This window comes from Musa acuminata, chromosome BXJ2-5 (genome assembly GCF_036884655.1).
Source record: "Musa acuminata AAA Group cultivar baxijiao chromosome BXJ2-5, Cavendish_Baxijiao_AAA, whole genome shotgun sequence".
Lineage (NCBI taxonomy): Eukaryota > Viridiplantae > Streptophyta > Magnoliopsida > Zingiberales > Musaceae > Musa > Musa acuminata.
In genome coordinates, this window is record NC_088342.1 from 40,597,018 (window position 1) to 40,613,275 (window position 16,258).

Genomic DNA, 16,258 nt, shown 5'->3' on the forward strand with positions numbered 1-16,258 from the left:
ATGGCAGAACCGATTGCAGTCAGGAGGCAACTTTGCTATTGGGAAGATGGTTGATGATTTACACAGCAAGGTGCTCCGCGAGTCACCGAGTTGACTCCTCGAACCAGCTCACCCACGAGAGTTGACTTTGACTAACAAGTGATCTAATAAAGGGAACTCCTCAAAATAATTTTAAACTCCTCAATATATATATATATATATATATATATATATATATATATATATATATATATACATATACATACATATATATATATATATATACATATACATAAATATATATATATATACATATACATACATATATATATACATATACATACATATATATATATATACATACATATATATATATATACATACATATATATATATATATACATATATATATATATACATACATATATATATATATATACATATATATATATATACATATATATATATACATATATATATATATATATATATATACATATCATAGCCTAATTAAATTGTTTAGCATTCTATCATAGCAATTCAAAAGTTTAAAATATATATTGTTCTTTATATTTGATCGAACCGTCAAACGTTACTGTTAACATGATTATGTGTGTAGGACATTCGACGAACGTGACGAGTTAGTGGCATCCAAGATGGTATAGTGCTAACGATGATGTGACATTCATATGTCAGATTTCTTATCAACTAATAATCCAATCAAACCTCGATGATTGAAATACTGTTGGGACTAAAGCGATTTGTTTCAATCGTCAAAGTGAATTTGAGGAGGTCTAACTTCTAAATGGTGCTAAACTGCGCCAAGAAATAAAGTTCGCACTGTACCAATTGGATCTCTCTGTGGGCTTAAAACGGACCTCAATGTTTTGACAAGACGCTTAATTACTTATCCAGAGTGCACCGTTGTAACAGAGTGCGGTCGACAGGGGCGGCAGAGGAAGAGATCGATGGCGAGCGGGTGCGCGGTGTCGGTCGCCGGCGGCTCCAAGTGGTTGCTCCAATTCAAGAGCCAGGATGCTCGCGAAGGCCTCGCCATTAGCCGCTTGCCGCCTCTTCGTCCGTCGACAAGCCTTCCTCCCTCCCTACTCCTCCGCCTCGCGAGAACCCCAGACCGCTGCCGCCTCTTCACTGTCGCAGCCCAAGATTCCAACCCTCGGCAGCAGCAGCTGCAAGAGCTCGACGTTTCCGTCCTCCGCTTCACTTTTGGTCACCCCTCCTCTGTCCCCATCCATTTTCTATGCCCCTGTTTGCAGCCTCCTGCATTTTCGTTGATCATTCTTGGATGCGTATCGCAGGGATTCCGGGTCTTGATGAGTCCTACCTTCCGAGGTACATTGGAATCGCCTTCGGATTCCTAATCATACTCAACCACGTCTTTTCCGCCTCCCCCGCTACTCCCGCTCAGCTGGTGATTCGATCTGCCTTTGGTTTTCTTGAATTGGGTTCAACTTACAGCAATTTGCTTCGGAGAATTTGACCTTTTTATTTATCTATCAAGAGGACCGAGGCTCTTGGGATGTGTTTGGCCGCCTTCTCGACCGCCCTCCCTTATCTTGTGTTGGGTCCAGCCCAAATCAAAGAAATTAAAGAGAGAGAGAGAGAGAAAAAAAAAAAAAAAGGGGGGGGGGGGGGGGGGGGGCAAAATGTGAGAAAAAAAGATTAGAGTGCGCAGCGCGCAAAGAAAAGAAGAGAGAGAAAGATTTGGTTCTGAGTTTTTTGTTTGATGATCGATGAACAAACGTTGTCAGTTTCGGCCCAAATTTTATGTGGAGAATCCTTGCAGCAAACTTTACAATCTTAATGGTGTTGATCTACAGTTTACCTTCTCTAAGGTATTTTTCTGCTATATCCACTATGAGACCTAGAATTCTCTTTGGAGGAGATCCATCCTATATGATATGCTAGAGCTAAGATCTATGATCTTGATGTTATTGTGATCCTCTGATTATTCTAGAGAAGACCTATTGTAAACATGTTATCATTACTATTGATAGTGGAAGTTTGAGGTGGATTACGGTCCCGTGATTTTTCCCATATTGGGTTTACCACGTTAAAAGATTTGGTCTCACTGTGTGATTGATTATTTGCTCTATTGTTTATGCCATACTAGTTGATATTTACATTTGGATACCAAGTTGGTATTTTGATGAGGAACCCATTTTGATACACAAAGAGGGAAAAGAATCTTTCGCTTTAATAGGTTTTTTCCCAACAAGTGGTATTAGAGCAACATGTTGTTTGGTGCTAATTTTTCTTGTGTGATTGAAATGGAGCAGTCAGATGGTATGATTAAATTGAACTCATCAAATTATTTCACTTGGAGGCGTCTGATGGAAGATTTGCTATATTGCAAAGATTTGTATAAGCCCATCAAGGTTAAAGATAAACCTTCTACTATGGACGATGAAAAATGAGAAGTTCAACATAGAAAAGCTATTGCCTATATTAGAAGATGGATGTATATAAACTTGCTTGAGCATATTTCAGATGAAACCAGAGCTGATATTGTTTGGCAAAGGTTAGAAAATCTCTTTACGAAAAAGACAGTAGGAAATATAATTTCTCTCCTCAGAAGGCTTGTAAATTTGAAGTATAAAGATGGTGGTAATATTGTTGAGCACATAAGCTTATTTCAGAGTCATGCAAACAAGTTAGTTGCTATGAAAATAAATATAGATGATGAGATGCAAGTATTATTACTTCTCAACTCTTTACTAAAAAGTTTGGGAAACATATGTGGTGACTATTTGCAACTCCACGCTAAAGGGGACTCTAACTATAGATATGGTTAAAGACAGTTTGCTAAATAAAGATGCCAGAAGGAAAGAATAGGGTGAATCTTCTTTTGGGGTATTTGTTATTGAAAAATAAGAAAGACGTGGAAGAAGTCATAGTAGAAATCCACATGGTTATAGAGGAAGATTCAAGTCTAGAAGATATATCAAATGTTTTCACTGTAACAGGCTAGGTCACATGAAGAAATAGTGTAGGTTTTGGAAGCGAGAATAGAATGAAATGAAAAAAAATGAGAAAGATACCAATACAGTTGCCGCTGAAGGTAATGTCACTATTGTTTGTGATGAAAGCTAAGCTACACAACGGAGAGATTAATGCAATTCAAAAATGTGAAAATATAGATCTTTGGCACAAGAGACTTGGTCATATCAGTGAGAAGGGACTTCAAACTCTTGCTATAAAGCAGTTCTTACCAGAGTTGCAAGGTACATCTCTTAAATCTTATGATCATTGTTTAGTTGGAAAAACACATAGAGTTGCATTTCAAACATATCCATCATCTAGAAGATCAAATGTTATTGATTTAGTTCATACTGATGTCTGTACTATACAAACTAGAACTCTTGGAGGTGCTCTTTATTTTGTTATCTAAAGACCAAGTACTCGATGTTTTTAAGGAGTTTCATGTCAGTGTTGAAAGAGAAACTGGCAGAAAGCTAAAATGTATTCGATCAGATAATGGTGGCGAGTACAAGGTCCTTTTGAGAATTATTGTAAGTTCCATAGAATCAGGCTTGAGAAAACAGTTCCTAAAACTCCTCAACAGAACGGTGTGGCAGAAAGGATGAACAGAACCATTGAAGAAAGGATTAGGTGTATGCTTTCCAATGCCAAGTTACCAAAGTCATTTTAGGGGGAGGCTATGAGAACTGCAGTTGATCTGATAAATCTTTCTCCAGCGGTTCCTCTGAAAGGTGATGTTCCAGAGAGAGTATGGAGAGGAAAATATATATCTTATAATCACTTAAGAGTCTTTGGGTGTAAAGCATTTGTTCATATTCCTAAAGATGAGAGGTCCAAGCTTGATAGTAAAGCAAAAGTATGTATCTTCTTGGGATATAGTCATAAAGAGTTTTGGTACAGATTATGAGATCCAATGAACAAGAAGATTATTAGAAGTAGAGATATATTTCTTGAAGACCAATTGTTTGATGATGGTGATAATATTGAGAAGCCAGAAACCTATGTTTATATTCCTTGGAGTTTGGGTCCAGTTCCTTCATCTATAGTTCATGATGATCATGGGGGAGATGAACAAGAAGATTGTGGTGAGAATAGTAGTGATGATACACATACAGTTGATGATGCTGAACCAACTGAACAAGCACCTCCACCACCAGTTGAGATTCCATTGAGAAGATCCACTAGAGAGCGACAACCATCTACTAGATATTCTCCACATGAGTATGTTATGCTTATTGACGGGGGAGAGCCAGAAACTTACCAAGAAGCTATTATACATGAGAATAAGAATGAGTGGGTTAAAGTCATGCAAGAAGAGATGAGATCCTTGCTTGAGAACCACACCTATGACTTGGTAAAATTGCCTAAAGAGAAAAAGGCTCTCAAGAATAAGTGGGTTTATAAATTGAAGACTGAAAATAATAGCTCACAACAAAGATACAAGACACGACTAGTTGTGAAAGGATTCAATCAGAAGAAAGGTATTGACTTTGAAGAAATATTTTCTTCAATTGTGAAAATGCCCTCTATCCGAGTTGTTCTTGGTTTGGCTGCCCGCTTGAATTTAGAAGTTGAGCAACTTGATGTAAAAATAGCATTTCTTTATGGTGACTTAGAAGAAGAAATTTACATGGAGCAACCAGAAGGTTTCAAAGTCCAGGGAAAAGAAAATATGGTGTGTAAGCTTAGAAAAAGCTTATATGGACTCCAACAGGCACCTAGATAGTGGTACAAGAAGTTTGATTCCTTTATGATGAGCCAAGGGTATGATAGAACCACATCTGATCATTGTGTGTTTATGAAAAAATTTTCAGATAATGATTTTATTATTTTACTGTTATATGTTGATGATATGTTGATTGTTGGCCATGATGTTGGAAAATTTAGAAAACTTAAAAGAGAGCTAAGTAAGTCTTTTGCCATGAAAGACTTGGGATCGGTGAAACAAATACTTGGCATGAAGATTCTTCGTGATAGGAAGAAAATGAAGATTTGGCTATCTCAAGAGACTTACATTGAAAAGGTTCTTGAAAGATTCAACATGAGTAAAGTCAAAGCAGTTTGTTCTCCACTTGCAGGTCATTTCTAGCTTAGTTCGAATCAATATCCTACAAGTGAGAATGAAAAAGAAGAAATGTCCAGAGTGGCTTATTCATCTGCAGTAGGCAATTTTATGTATACTATGGTTTGTACTAGGCCAGATATAGCTCATGCAGTTGGAGTTGTCAGTCGATTTCTCTCTAATCCTGGAAAGGAACATTGGGCAGTAGTGAAATGAATATTAAGATATCTAAGAGGTACTTCCAGGTTATGTTTATGTTTTGGTAATGATGAACTTGTGTTAGAAGGGTACACAGATGCAGACATGGCAGGTGATACTGATTCCAGGAAGTCCAGTTCGAGATTCTTGATGACATTTACAGGGGGAGTAGTCTCTTGGCAGTCTAAGTTACAGAAGTGTGTTGCTCTATCAACCACAGAAGCAGAATACATAGCAATTACTAAAGCCTGCAAGGAAGCTTTATTGATGAAAAAGTTTCTAGAGGAATTGGGCTTGAAACATGAAGGATATACTGTTTACTGTGATAGTCAGAGTGTCATTCACCTCTCCAAGAATTCAACATACCATTCTAGATCTAAGCATATTGATGTGAGATATCACTAGATTCGTGATGTGCTTGAGTTGAAAGAATTACAGTTGGAAAAAGTGCATACTAATGAGAATGAATCAGATATGTTGACAAAGTATTTTCCTAAGGAAAAGCTTGAAACATGTAGACGAAGAGCGGGCTTGGTACAGCCCACCATATGAGCTGAAGGGGGAGAATTGTTGGGTCCAGCCCATATGTGAGCTTGGACAAATTGGACCGTTTGAGCTCAAATCAAAGAAATTAAAAGACAGAGAGAAAGGGCAAAATGTGAGAAAAAAAAGATTAGAGTGCGCAGCGTGCAGCGTGCGGCGGCGTGCAGAGAAAAGAAGAGAGAGAAAGATTAGGTTTTTGAGTTTTCTGCTTGACGATCGGTGGCCAAACGTTGTTAATTTCGGCTCAAATTTTATGTGGAGAATCCTTGCAGCAAACTCTACAATCTAAACGGTGTTGATCTACAGTTTACCCTCTCTAAGGTACTTTTGTGCTATATCCACTCTATGAGACCTAGAATTCTCTTTTGAGGAGATCCATCCTATATGATGATATGCTAGAGCCAAGATCTATGATCTTGATATTATTGTGATCCTCTGATTATTCTAGAGAAGACCTATTGTAAACATGTTATCATTATTATTGATATTGGAAGTTTGAGGTGGACTACGGTCCCGTAGTTTTTCCCATATTGGGTTTCCACGTTAAAAGATTTGGTCTCACTGTGTAATTTATTATTTGCTCTATTATTTTTGCTGTGCTGGTTGACATTTACATTTGGATACCAAGTTGGTATTTTGATGAGTAACTCATTTTGATACACAAAGAGAGAAAATAATATTTCGTTTTAACATGTTTTTTTCCCAACATCTTGGAAGGTTTCTTGAGGTTGGGAAACCTTCTGATGCCATTCTGCTTTTGTTACTTTCTATCTGGATAGGGGCCAATGGTTTCTTGAGGTAGGGAAACCTTTCGAGCCCATTCTGCTTTTGTTACTTACTATGTTGATAGAGGCCAAGATTCCTGACATTTATGCTCTAAGCCAGCTTGACTTCTAATTGAAACGTCAATAGATTGCCTGAAGTTTGACAATCGCTGGAGAAACGACGTAGAGGATTTTATGGACCAATTAGCTCTAGAAAATGGGATTACTTTTGATGTTTCTGCATAACATGTCATAGAAGTTTATAGACATTTAAAGGAACTAGTGCATTTGCAAAATCATGATGTGTGACTGCTATTTTTTTTTGTTGAATCTAATATGTAAGTCTGAAAGAAGTCATTCTTCAAAAAATTTCTTGTTGTTGTTTCTTCTTTACAAGCCATTCATCACAAAACTTTGTAAAGTCAGAATGGATGACAACTGTGCAAAACACAACTAGTCAAAACATAGGGCTGGATGATAACTATGCAAACATGAAGACGTGACCGGGGAAAGCTTGCACGCGGCAGGCATTCGAGAGATGATGTTGAGCGTGTCGCAGAGGCAGACTCGATCGACGCCCTTCATAGCAGTGCAGCATTCGTCACTCGGCGCGCCATGGGAACCAGGAACGGCGTAGGAAGCGCACGTTGCGAGTCCGACAAGTGCCGCGGAGCAGTTCTGCGCAGGCTGAGACCGTGTTGAGGCCGTGCAAGCATGAGGACCACAAGCAAGAGCACAGTGGCGGCTAACCCCAAGACTGGCTTGCTCGCTGCCATTGCAGTTTGTTCATGAACTGTCACACCAGTTTGGGCTCTCGACTGAGATATATATAGAAGTTCGTGGAGTGTTGCATCGCGTGATTCACCTGTCTATGATCATTGCAGAGGTTCGATGAAAGTGTCTCTGATACTAGCCAACCTCAGGCAGGAGTGTGATGCAGGTCTCCATCTTAGCATACCTAAGAATGCCGATTTTTTTATCAGTATGAGTTCTCGCTGCCCTTAGAAATTAAGGAGAAAATGATAAAAAAAATATATTAGAAGAAATTAGGAGTATTCCGATGATCTATAGTCCTTTAAATTAATCCAAAATTGCCTATTTATATTAATAAAAAAAATAAAGTATACATTTTTTAAACAATAAAAAAATATATCATATCCTAAGAAATCTTCTCACTCTCATCTATTTATTTTAATATTTTATTTATTATTTAATTTTAATTATTTAAATTAATCTTATCATATCCCCTTCATTCAAAATAGTTGTAACTTGAAGTTGTTTTCGAAAAAATTAAAATTTTCTTTCGTCAAAACTTTTGTAAAGGTATTGATTTTCGATGTTATAGTAGTTCATTTGTATTTCTTCTTTATTAACCAGTTCACAAATGAAATGATGTTGAACTTTGATGTGTTTAATGCGCTTATGGAAAATAGGATGTTTTGTCATTGCAATAATAGACTTATTGTTGTAATAGATTTTAGTTGGTTTATTTTATTTTTCTTAGAGATCTACTAAAATTCTTTGAAGCCAAATTATTTGGCATGTTGTACTTGTAGCCACAATATATTCCATCTCAAAGCTTGAGAAAGCAACACATTCTTTTTATACTTGATCACCAGGTTGAATTGTTATAGATACGACATCCACTTCATATATCGTGTTTGCTATAATTTGGATTGTATATAAAGGTATTGAAGTGGTGTCGATGGTCGCCTCTCTCCTTGAGAGATACATGCACCAATATTTGATTGTATAATGTAGCATGAGTAATTCTTTGTCATAAATAAGATAATTCTTTTGAGATTCTTGAAACATTTTAGAGTGATATGGATCGATCATCTTACATCTAAACAATCCCCACTATGTCTCTGGACGCATCCACCACCAACTCAAATGGATGTTGTAAATGTCTTTGTTAGACAAATTGTATGGTTTAGTGGTGTAAGAAGATCGTGAGAGCCCTAAGAATACTTTACGAGAAACAAAATAGAGAGAGTCAACTCATCTCATTTTGGCAATTGATGAATTCCCAAGCAAAACTCAAATGGGAAAAGATCCTCGTAGCACCCCAAATAAGTGAGACATTACAGTATGTTAATGATTGTTTCTTACTTTAGTAGTTGTTAGTTTGTTCTTACTCTTCCCATTGCCAAGGATGATTTGTGAAGAGATCTTGATGCGTGAAATGCAACATTAACGATCGATAGTTCACGTCGATGAAAATAAACGACATCTTCATGAGATTATTTTCTTGCTTAAGTTGTATTTCGACAATTTAAGATCTATTATTATCATATATGATATCCTATCAATTATTGTTAAAGGTTAATCACGCTAAACATGAGTTGCATAATGTATTTATCAGGCAACTTTACAGGTATTAACGTGATCACTCAGTTTTTTGCTTGATCAACTTTGTTCCAAGTTCTAATACGCATCAGATGTGTCGTTGTTAATCATCCTTTTGAAAGTTAAAACCAAGCATGGGATGTTGACCGGTTAAATAGGGAAAACCTCTTTGATGACATGCTGAAGGAACATAATAATACGTGAGACGCTGAGGGTTCTGCAATAGGCAGACAAGGTAGATCTCCTCGGACCTGGAAATATCATTTATTTACGCTGTGGTTATACTCATGCCTAATGTTCACCCAGCACCGTTGTCCTCATGCTGCTTCTGTTATGACATTGGGTGTGATACCACTTGAAGCTGACACGGTCCAAAAGGGACATAATTTGGATGCTGATTCGATTGGTTTGACGTATGATTTATTTCTCTTTCACCTCCCTTTCTATATGAATCTCTTATAGAGTATGTTGGGTTGAAGGAGCAAGAAAATAATAAGAACAGAATACTATGATGTAATTAAAAAAAATTCTTTTGATCATATAGTGTTTAAATAAGAGGTTAGACATAAAATACTTATAAGATATTCCAAGTACACATACCTCTCTTGCTTCATGAACTATGATCCTATTTATAGGACCTAGTAGTAACTACCTCACTCCATCATATCACCCATGATTGAGTTTGTTATAGGAACTACCGTATAACTACTAGATCATAGGTCATTAGGATGTGCCTATAACTATCTAGAACATGACAACTACCTAGATAACTACTATGAATCAATTATCAATACTCCTCTATGATTCATAGTTATATACACCGATTTGAGACATAAAATAAATATGCTTCTGAACCGGAAGCGATTTAGTGAGGATATCCACAATTTATTCACCTGTTCCACAATACTTTATTACTATAGCTCCACTTGCTACAAAATCCCAGATGAAATGATAGTGTATCTCTATATGTTTCGTTCTTCCATAAAATGTTGGATTTTTCATTATTGCAATTGTGGCTTTGTTGTCACAAAATATTTTCGTTACTTCTTTTTGCTCTTAATAAATATCTTCAAAAAGTCTTCTAGGTCATATTATTTAGCAAGCTGCTGATGTTGTAACTACATATTCAACTTTCGATGTCGATAACACAATTATTATTTACTTTGTTGAACTTCAAGATATAGCTCATGATCCGAGGTTAAAAATATTGCTTGAAGTACTCTTTTTATCATCTAAAGCTTCTACCCAATCACTATTAGTGAAACCAAATAATTTACATTTGAAATTATGAGAATACCAAATGTCATAATCTGTAGTTCCAGCAACATAACGCAGAATTCTTTTAACAGTTCCGAGATGATGTTTGCTTGGGCTATACATAAACCTGGATACTACACCAACGAAGAAGGTAATATCTGATTGAGTATGAGTTAGATAAATAAAACCTCCAACTAAACTTTTGTAGTATCTTGCATTTGTCAAACATATACTATCTTCAAGTTTCAATTTCTCATTTACATTCATGGGTGTTACTACAGCTTTACAATTAATTATATTATATTTTCTAAGTAAGTATATTGTATATCTTCTTTGTGAAATAAAAATTTAATCTGATCCTTGCTTCACTTCTAACTTAAGAAAATAATGCACTTAGATCTGACATTTCAAACTTATTTATCATACATTTTTTAAATTCTACTACAAAAGAATTAGATGAACCCATATATATAATATCATCAACATAAAGGTAAACCATTATAATATTATGTTCACCTTCCTTCTTCAGATAAATAGTAGGTTTATTATTGCTCCTCTTAAATCTATTTTGATGAAAATAATAATTAATTTTACTATACTATACCCTTGGAGCTTGTTTAAGCTGAACTTTCTTTAGCTTATATACCTTTTCTTCATATTCTTCAACCGAAAAATATTTAGGTTGAGTAACAAAAACCTCTTCATGTAAATCTCCATTTAAAAACGTAGATTTCACATTAAATTGATAAACAAGCCAAGTCAAGTGAGCAACTAAAGCCAAGAAGATTCTCACTGTTTTAAGAGAAAAAGTATCATCAAAATCAATACCTTGTTATTGTAAATATCCTTTTGCTACAAGTCAAGCCTGGATACTTCAATCTACATTAAACTTTATTTTGAATACTTATTTTAATCCAATAGCTTTCTTTTCTTTCGGTAGATCTATTATCTCTCATATTTCATTCTTCTCAAATAATTTGATTTCCTCCTTTATTGTTTTTCACAATTCCTTTTTTTTAACTGCTTCCTCAAAAGTTATGATTTGAAATAAATGAAGCAAATATTGAGTCATAAATTTCTGTTAGTAGTTTGATTTTTCCTAGAGAGGTTTCATCTGAGGAATCAGAATTTCAACTACTACTAGGTGAGGTTGACGATGAACTTGTTGGAGTAGGATCTATCACTTAATTCTGTGGAGTGTCTAGTTATGTTGGAATCTGAATTTGTGTTCCACTTTCATTGATCTCCCAATTACAACTTGTCTTTTCATCAAACACAACATTTCTGTTAATAATAAATTTTCCACTAATCGGATTATACAATCGATATACTTTGGATTGTAAGGAATAACCAATTAAGATGTATTTTTTAGATTTTTCACCAAGCTTGTGATGGTTTTATGAATTTACCAAAGCATAAGCAATACAACAAAAAATTCTTAGATACCTTACACTTGGTTTCATACTATACCAAGCCTCAAAATGAGTTTGATTCATAACAACCTTTGTCGATGAAATATTCAACAAATAAACTGTTGTTACAACTACTTCTACCCAAAACTAATTTGGAATATGTTTTCCTTTATGCAAACTTTTTGTCATTTTAACGATAGTTCAATTCTTACATTCAGCTGCACCATTTTACTTTAGTGTATATAGTGTTGTTAATTCTCTACGAATACCATTATCTTCACAAAAAGAATTAAACTTATTAGATAAATATTTACCATATCTATCTGTTTGAAGTGTCTTTATACATCTACCACTTTGCTTATCTACAAGTACATTAAATTTTTTAAAATTATCAAATGTTTTAGATTTCAATTTCAGAAAATATACCCAACTCATGCGACTATAATCATTAGTAAATAATAGAAAATATTAACTTTCATTAAATTATTTTGTATTCATAGGTCTATATAAGTCAGCATAAATTAATTCAAGATAATTAGATGCTCTCCATGCTTTTTCAACAAGAAATAATTTTTTACTTTATTTATCATAAATGTATCCTTCACATACATCAAGCGTATTAATTTTAGGTAGTCCGAAAATCTTTTTTTTTTGTTTAACAATCTTCATTAAGGTGTTTATATTTTAAATGTCACAAATCAGACTCATTCTTTTGAGTTTCAATATGAGCATGCTTTTCAATATTTGAAACATCAAGTGGAAACATCTTGTTTTACATCATACAAACATTTACCTAATTAATTAAGCTATATATTTTTTATCTTTAATAGTGCATGAACCATCATCAAATATAACTTAATGTCCATCATTTATCAATTGTCCAATGCTCAACAAGTTATGTGATAAACTAGGAACAAAAAAAATATTATCAAGGTATTTTACCTTCCCTTGACTTATCTTCATCTTAATTATTCCTTTCCCTTCCACTTGAATTTGCTTGTTATCTTCAGGTCTAACTTTCAAGAGTTTCATTAAAATCTCTAAACATTGATCTTATACCTAACATATGATTAAAATATACATTATCCAAAAATCAAATATTATTATACTCTTGTAATTTTTTATTATAATTTGATTGCTTTTATTCATCATGCCCATCTAAGTGTTATCTTCCTCTTCCATTTTCTCTACCATGAAATCCTCCTCTGCCACATCCTCTTCTTGTTGATTTTTTGTCTTCTTTTTCTTCACTTTTTTCAAGTAACATATTCTAACCTTGCTTCATGTGCTTACGAGGAACCCATTAGTTCATCAAATAAAAATATAGATAAATCTTTTGACTCCTTAAGTACAGCAACAATATGATCAAATTTCGAAGTTAAACTTCTCAAAATTTTTACAATAATTATATGATCACGAAGATATTCACCATAAGATTACATTTGACTAACAATTTCATCACTTGAGAAAGAAAATTTTGTACTAATTTATTGCTTTTTATGAATAAAATTTTAAACTCACGACAAAAGATTTGAAGTTTTACCGTAATCACCCTTGATGAATCTTGAAATTCATTTTGAATCAACCAAGCTTGCTTTGAGGTTGACGCAGCTATAATTCTTGAGAAGATTATCTCATTCAAAGCTATATTGTCCCGTTTAAACTAAAACTTAGCTTTGATACCATAAAATATTGTAGATAGAGGAGGAAAGAAATGATAAAAACAGAATACTATAATACAATTAAAAAGAATCATTTCGATTAAAAATTTTGATATAGTATTTAAACAAGAGGTAAGACATAGAACACTTACAAAATATTCCCAAGTACACATACCGCTCTTGCTCATGAACTATAATCATATTTATAGGACCTAGTGTAACTAGCTCACTTCATCATGTTACCCATGAGTTAGATATAGGAACTACCCTATAACTACTAGATCATAGGTCACTATTTAAAACATGTACTTATAACTACTTAAAACTTGAGAATTACCTAGATAATTACTGTGAATTCTCAATAGAGTACAGTACACCAAAAATGTCAAGTCAGCAGCAATCGCTCATTTGTCCTTCACCATTCGCATATAGTTATAATTAAGCGCTGCAACAGGAAGATGCCCATCAACTGTGTTTGTTGAAGAATGCGATGAGGCCGTCGTAGACGAGCTGCTTGGCATTCACCGCCATCACGAAGTCCATATGTGCGTACTCCTTCACCAGCTGAGCCACGAGCTTGTCGGCGTCATGGTTGCTGAGATCGTTCAACAGCAGCTGCACGTCCTTCACGTCCGACAGCATGTCCCCGCCGCCATAGCTGAGCAGCAGCGGCAGGTCGTGTGGAATGTTGGACATGTGGTATTCGGGTGGGCTGCTCTCCCCATACGCAGCCATGTTGGCCATACTGCTCTCGTAGTCGTATTTTGCTATCACTCCACGTCTGAATGCTGTTAGTACTCAAAGAAAGGTATACATACTCCCTTGTGAGAAAGAAATCTAAGTAGCTCAATTACATGATATTTTAAATTTGTATCAGACTGACTGACTCTGTGAAAAATGGACGAGTGTCCTCACAGATGTAGGCTGGAGTTCATACTTCAAGAAGATGTCAACACTGGAGTAATTTAGGCAGCAGTTTGGCCCTACATCCAAAGCGAGTGTGTGTGCAGAATAAGGAAGGAAAAGTCAATACACATGTAAATTAATTGAAGACTACAATAAATATAAATAAATATATATATATATATATATGATTAAAGTCAAATCAAACTTATGTTGCGGAATATTATCACCGGAATAATTTGTACGTACCTGTGAGTGATGCCATAAAGTCGTAGCAGTTCACCTCCGGCATAGCGCAGACGGACTCCAAAAACTGGGTTCCAACTGGCCTGTTTATCCATTAGGAACGCACTTGAATTAGAAGAGCTTTTACGATAACATCACTCAATATATGGTCGGTCATGTTGATAAGGCCTCTGATGATTTTGTCAGCACATTTCTTCTGACAACAAGAGGGATATGTCAGTTTACGTACCCTTTAGGATGGAATTCTGCCACTCCAAGCACTCCCAACATCTGCAAGAAAAAGCAAGAAAGCTATGACACAGCACAGGACGTAGGTAAATTAGAAGAAGATAATGATCTAGCTCCCTTGATGAGAAAAATCAGTGCTGTGAAATGGTAGAGTGTTGTGAACTCGTTCTTACTTCTCCTGAGAATGCGCTGGCTGCAGCTGCTCCGATTGGAGTTGCCATGTAAGTCAGATAGGCCACCGGACTCAAAAGGGCAGCTGACTTGATCATATCCACCAGCTTCCCTTCAGAGAATGCTGCTAGAGCTGTCAGAGTTCCCTGTAGCATCCAACGCCACACAGTTATAAAAATGTTGTTGTAGTAGCAGTGGTAGTAGTAGAACATGAACATACAAGGATGATATGTTTGGCATTAAAGTAATTCAAAGAAAAGTCTCCTACCATGGAGTGACCAACGTAGTGCAGCTTCTGCCCAGTTTTCTGGAATACAAAGCCCACAGTAGCAGGCAAATCATAGCTGGCCAACTCATCCCATGACCACGCCCAATAAGCCTGCGAGACAACAAAAGGTTGATGCTAATTATACCAACGACCTGCTCAGGACTTCATAAGCAGCAATGTAGAGAAGATGACTAACCGGGTTTGATGCATCGAGAGACTCATGGCGACGGCTCCACCTGGTGCCCCTGCCGTTTGTAATCCATACATCGAATCCGTTGTCTGCAAGTACGAAAGCCAGTGATTGTTGAGGTGGATTCAGTAGCCACGTCGACCCGTCCTGCCATCACCCATCAATCGTCAATCATCATATCATCATAAGAGGAATGACGAAGAAGACAGCGTACTGTGCATGCATGCATGGCAACACACGCAGATTGCTCAAGGAAACGTACCATGAGGAGTCCATGTTGCAGCAGCACGGGCTGCCTCTTCCCCGGGCTGCCGCCTCCTCTTCCTTGTGGGATCCTGTGCATGGTCAGTATGTACCCATCTTGCGTCTTCACCTGCAAGGGACGCAGCAAGCTTCAACCACTCATGCCATGCCCGCATCAATCATCAATCCATCCACATTTATCTGCACTCGGCTACCTCATATTCTTGGCACTCGTAACCCTGAGGGCTCACGACGGCGGTGCACACCCCATCATTTGTAGCTTCGAGGCTTTGCAGCAGCTGCCGGTGTCCGCGAGCTCCGGCCAGCTCGCAATGGAAGCCCATGGAGAGGACGAAGGTGATGACGAGAAGCCAACTGTGGAATGCCATGTTGGAGGTAAGCGAAGGATGATATCGCCTCCTTCACAAGGATTGGCCTTCTTATAGGGAGGAGGATGAGACCTCGTTCATGGCCTTCTAAAAGGGTGGAGGAGAAGGAACGAAATGGAGAGGATGATCAGTTTAAGGCAGTTGAAGGGTGGTGATACGTGATTCTCGCTACGTGTTAACAGCTCTCAAAATGCTAGTTTTTAGATTGATTAAAGAGCATCTATTTATTTTTTTAAAATAATAAAAAAATTATCGTATCCTAATAAATGTTTTCACCGATATCTATTTATTTTAATCTAAATTTTATTCTTTTTATTTTATCTAATTGTAACTATTTGAATTAATCTTTTCATACCCCCTTAATTTAAAATAGTTATAACTTGAAGTTGTAATAA

At 36.1% G+C, this 16,258-nt stretch overlaps 2 protein-coding genes across 2 annotated transcripts; one reads left to right on the forward strand and one right to left on the reverse strand.

The window, feature by feature from the left end:
* The first annotated feature begins 884 nt into the window (after nt 1-884).
* On the forward strand, nt 885-7,481 carry LOC135611574 (protein COFACTOR ASSEMBLY OF COMPLEX C SUBUNIT B CCB2, chloroplastic-like). Its single transcript, XM_065107211.1, has 5 exons — nt 885-1,206; nt 1,296-1,408; nt 1,499-1,555; nt 1,749-1,832; nt 7,431-7,481. Exons 1-5 carry the CDS (start codon nt 948-950, stop codon nt 7,479-7,481), a joined length of 564 nt encoding a protein of 187 aa, XP_064963283.1. The 5' UTR covers nt 885-947.
* Nucleotides 7,482-13,690: 6,209 nt separating this feature from the next.
* Nucleotides 13,691-15,863, reverse strand: LOC135611575 (triacylglycerol lipase 2-like). Its single transcript, XM_065107212.1, has 9 exons — nt 15,690-15,863; nt 15,494-15,604; nt 15,238-15,378; nt 15,042-15,152; nt 14,766-14,919; nt 14,604-14,634; nt 14,378-14,457; nt 14,113-14,208; nt 13,691-14,013 (listed from the first exon to the last, which is right to left on the reverse strand). Exons 1-9 carry the CDS (start codon nt 15,861-15,863, stop codon nt 13,691-13,693), a joined length of 1,221 nt encoding a protein of 406 aa, XP_064963284.1.
* Nucleotides 15,864-16,258: the final 395 nt, after the last annotated feature.

Excerpts from the sequence above, each read along its gene's own strand:
- LOC135611575 (XM_065107212.1), bottom strand. The coding sequence starts at position 15,863 with ATGGCATTCCACAGTTGGCTTCTCGTCATCACCTTCGTCCTCTCCATG. Across the intron at positions 15,379-15,493 it reads TGCAACATGGACTCCTCATG|GACGGGTCGACGTGGCTACT; the intron begins GTACGTTTCCTT and ends GGGTGATGGCAG. Across the intron at positions 15,153-15,237 it reads CTCTCGATGCATCAAACCCG|GCTTATTGGGCGTGGTCATG; the intron begins GTTAGTCATCTT and ends GTTGTCTCGCAG.
- LOC135611574 (XM_065107211.1), top strand. The coding sequence starts at position 948 with ATGGCGAGCGGGTGCGCGGTGTCGGTCGCCGGCGGCTCCAAGTGGTTG. Across the intron at positions 1,207-1,295 it reads CGTCCTCCGCTTCACTTTTG|GGATTCCGGGTCTTGATGAG; the intron begins GTCACCCCTCCT and ends TGCGTATCGCAG. Across the intron at positions 1,409-1,498 it reads CCGCTACTCCCGCTCAGCTG|AGGACCGAGGCTCTTGGGAT; the intron begins GTGATTCGATCT and ends TTATCTATCAAG.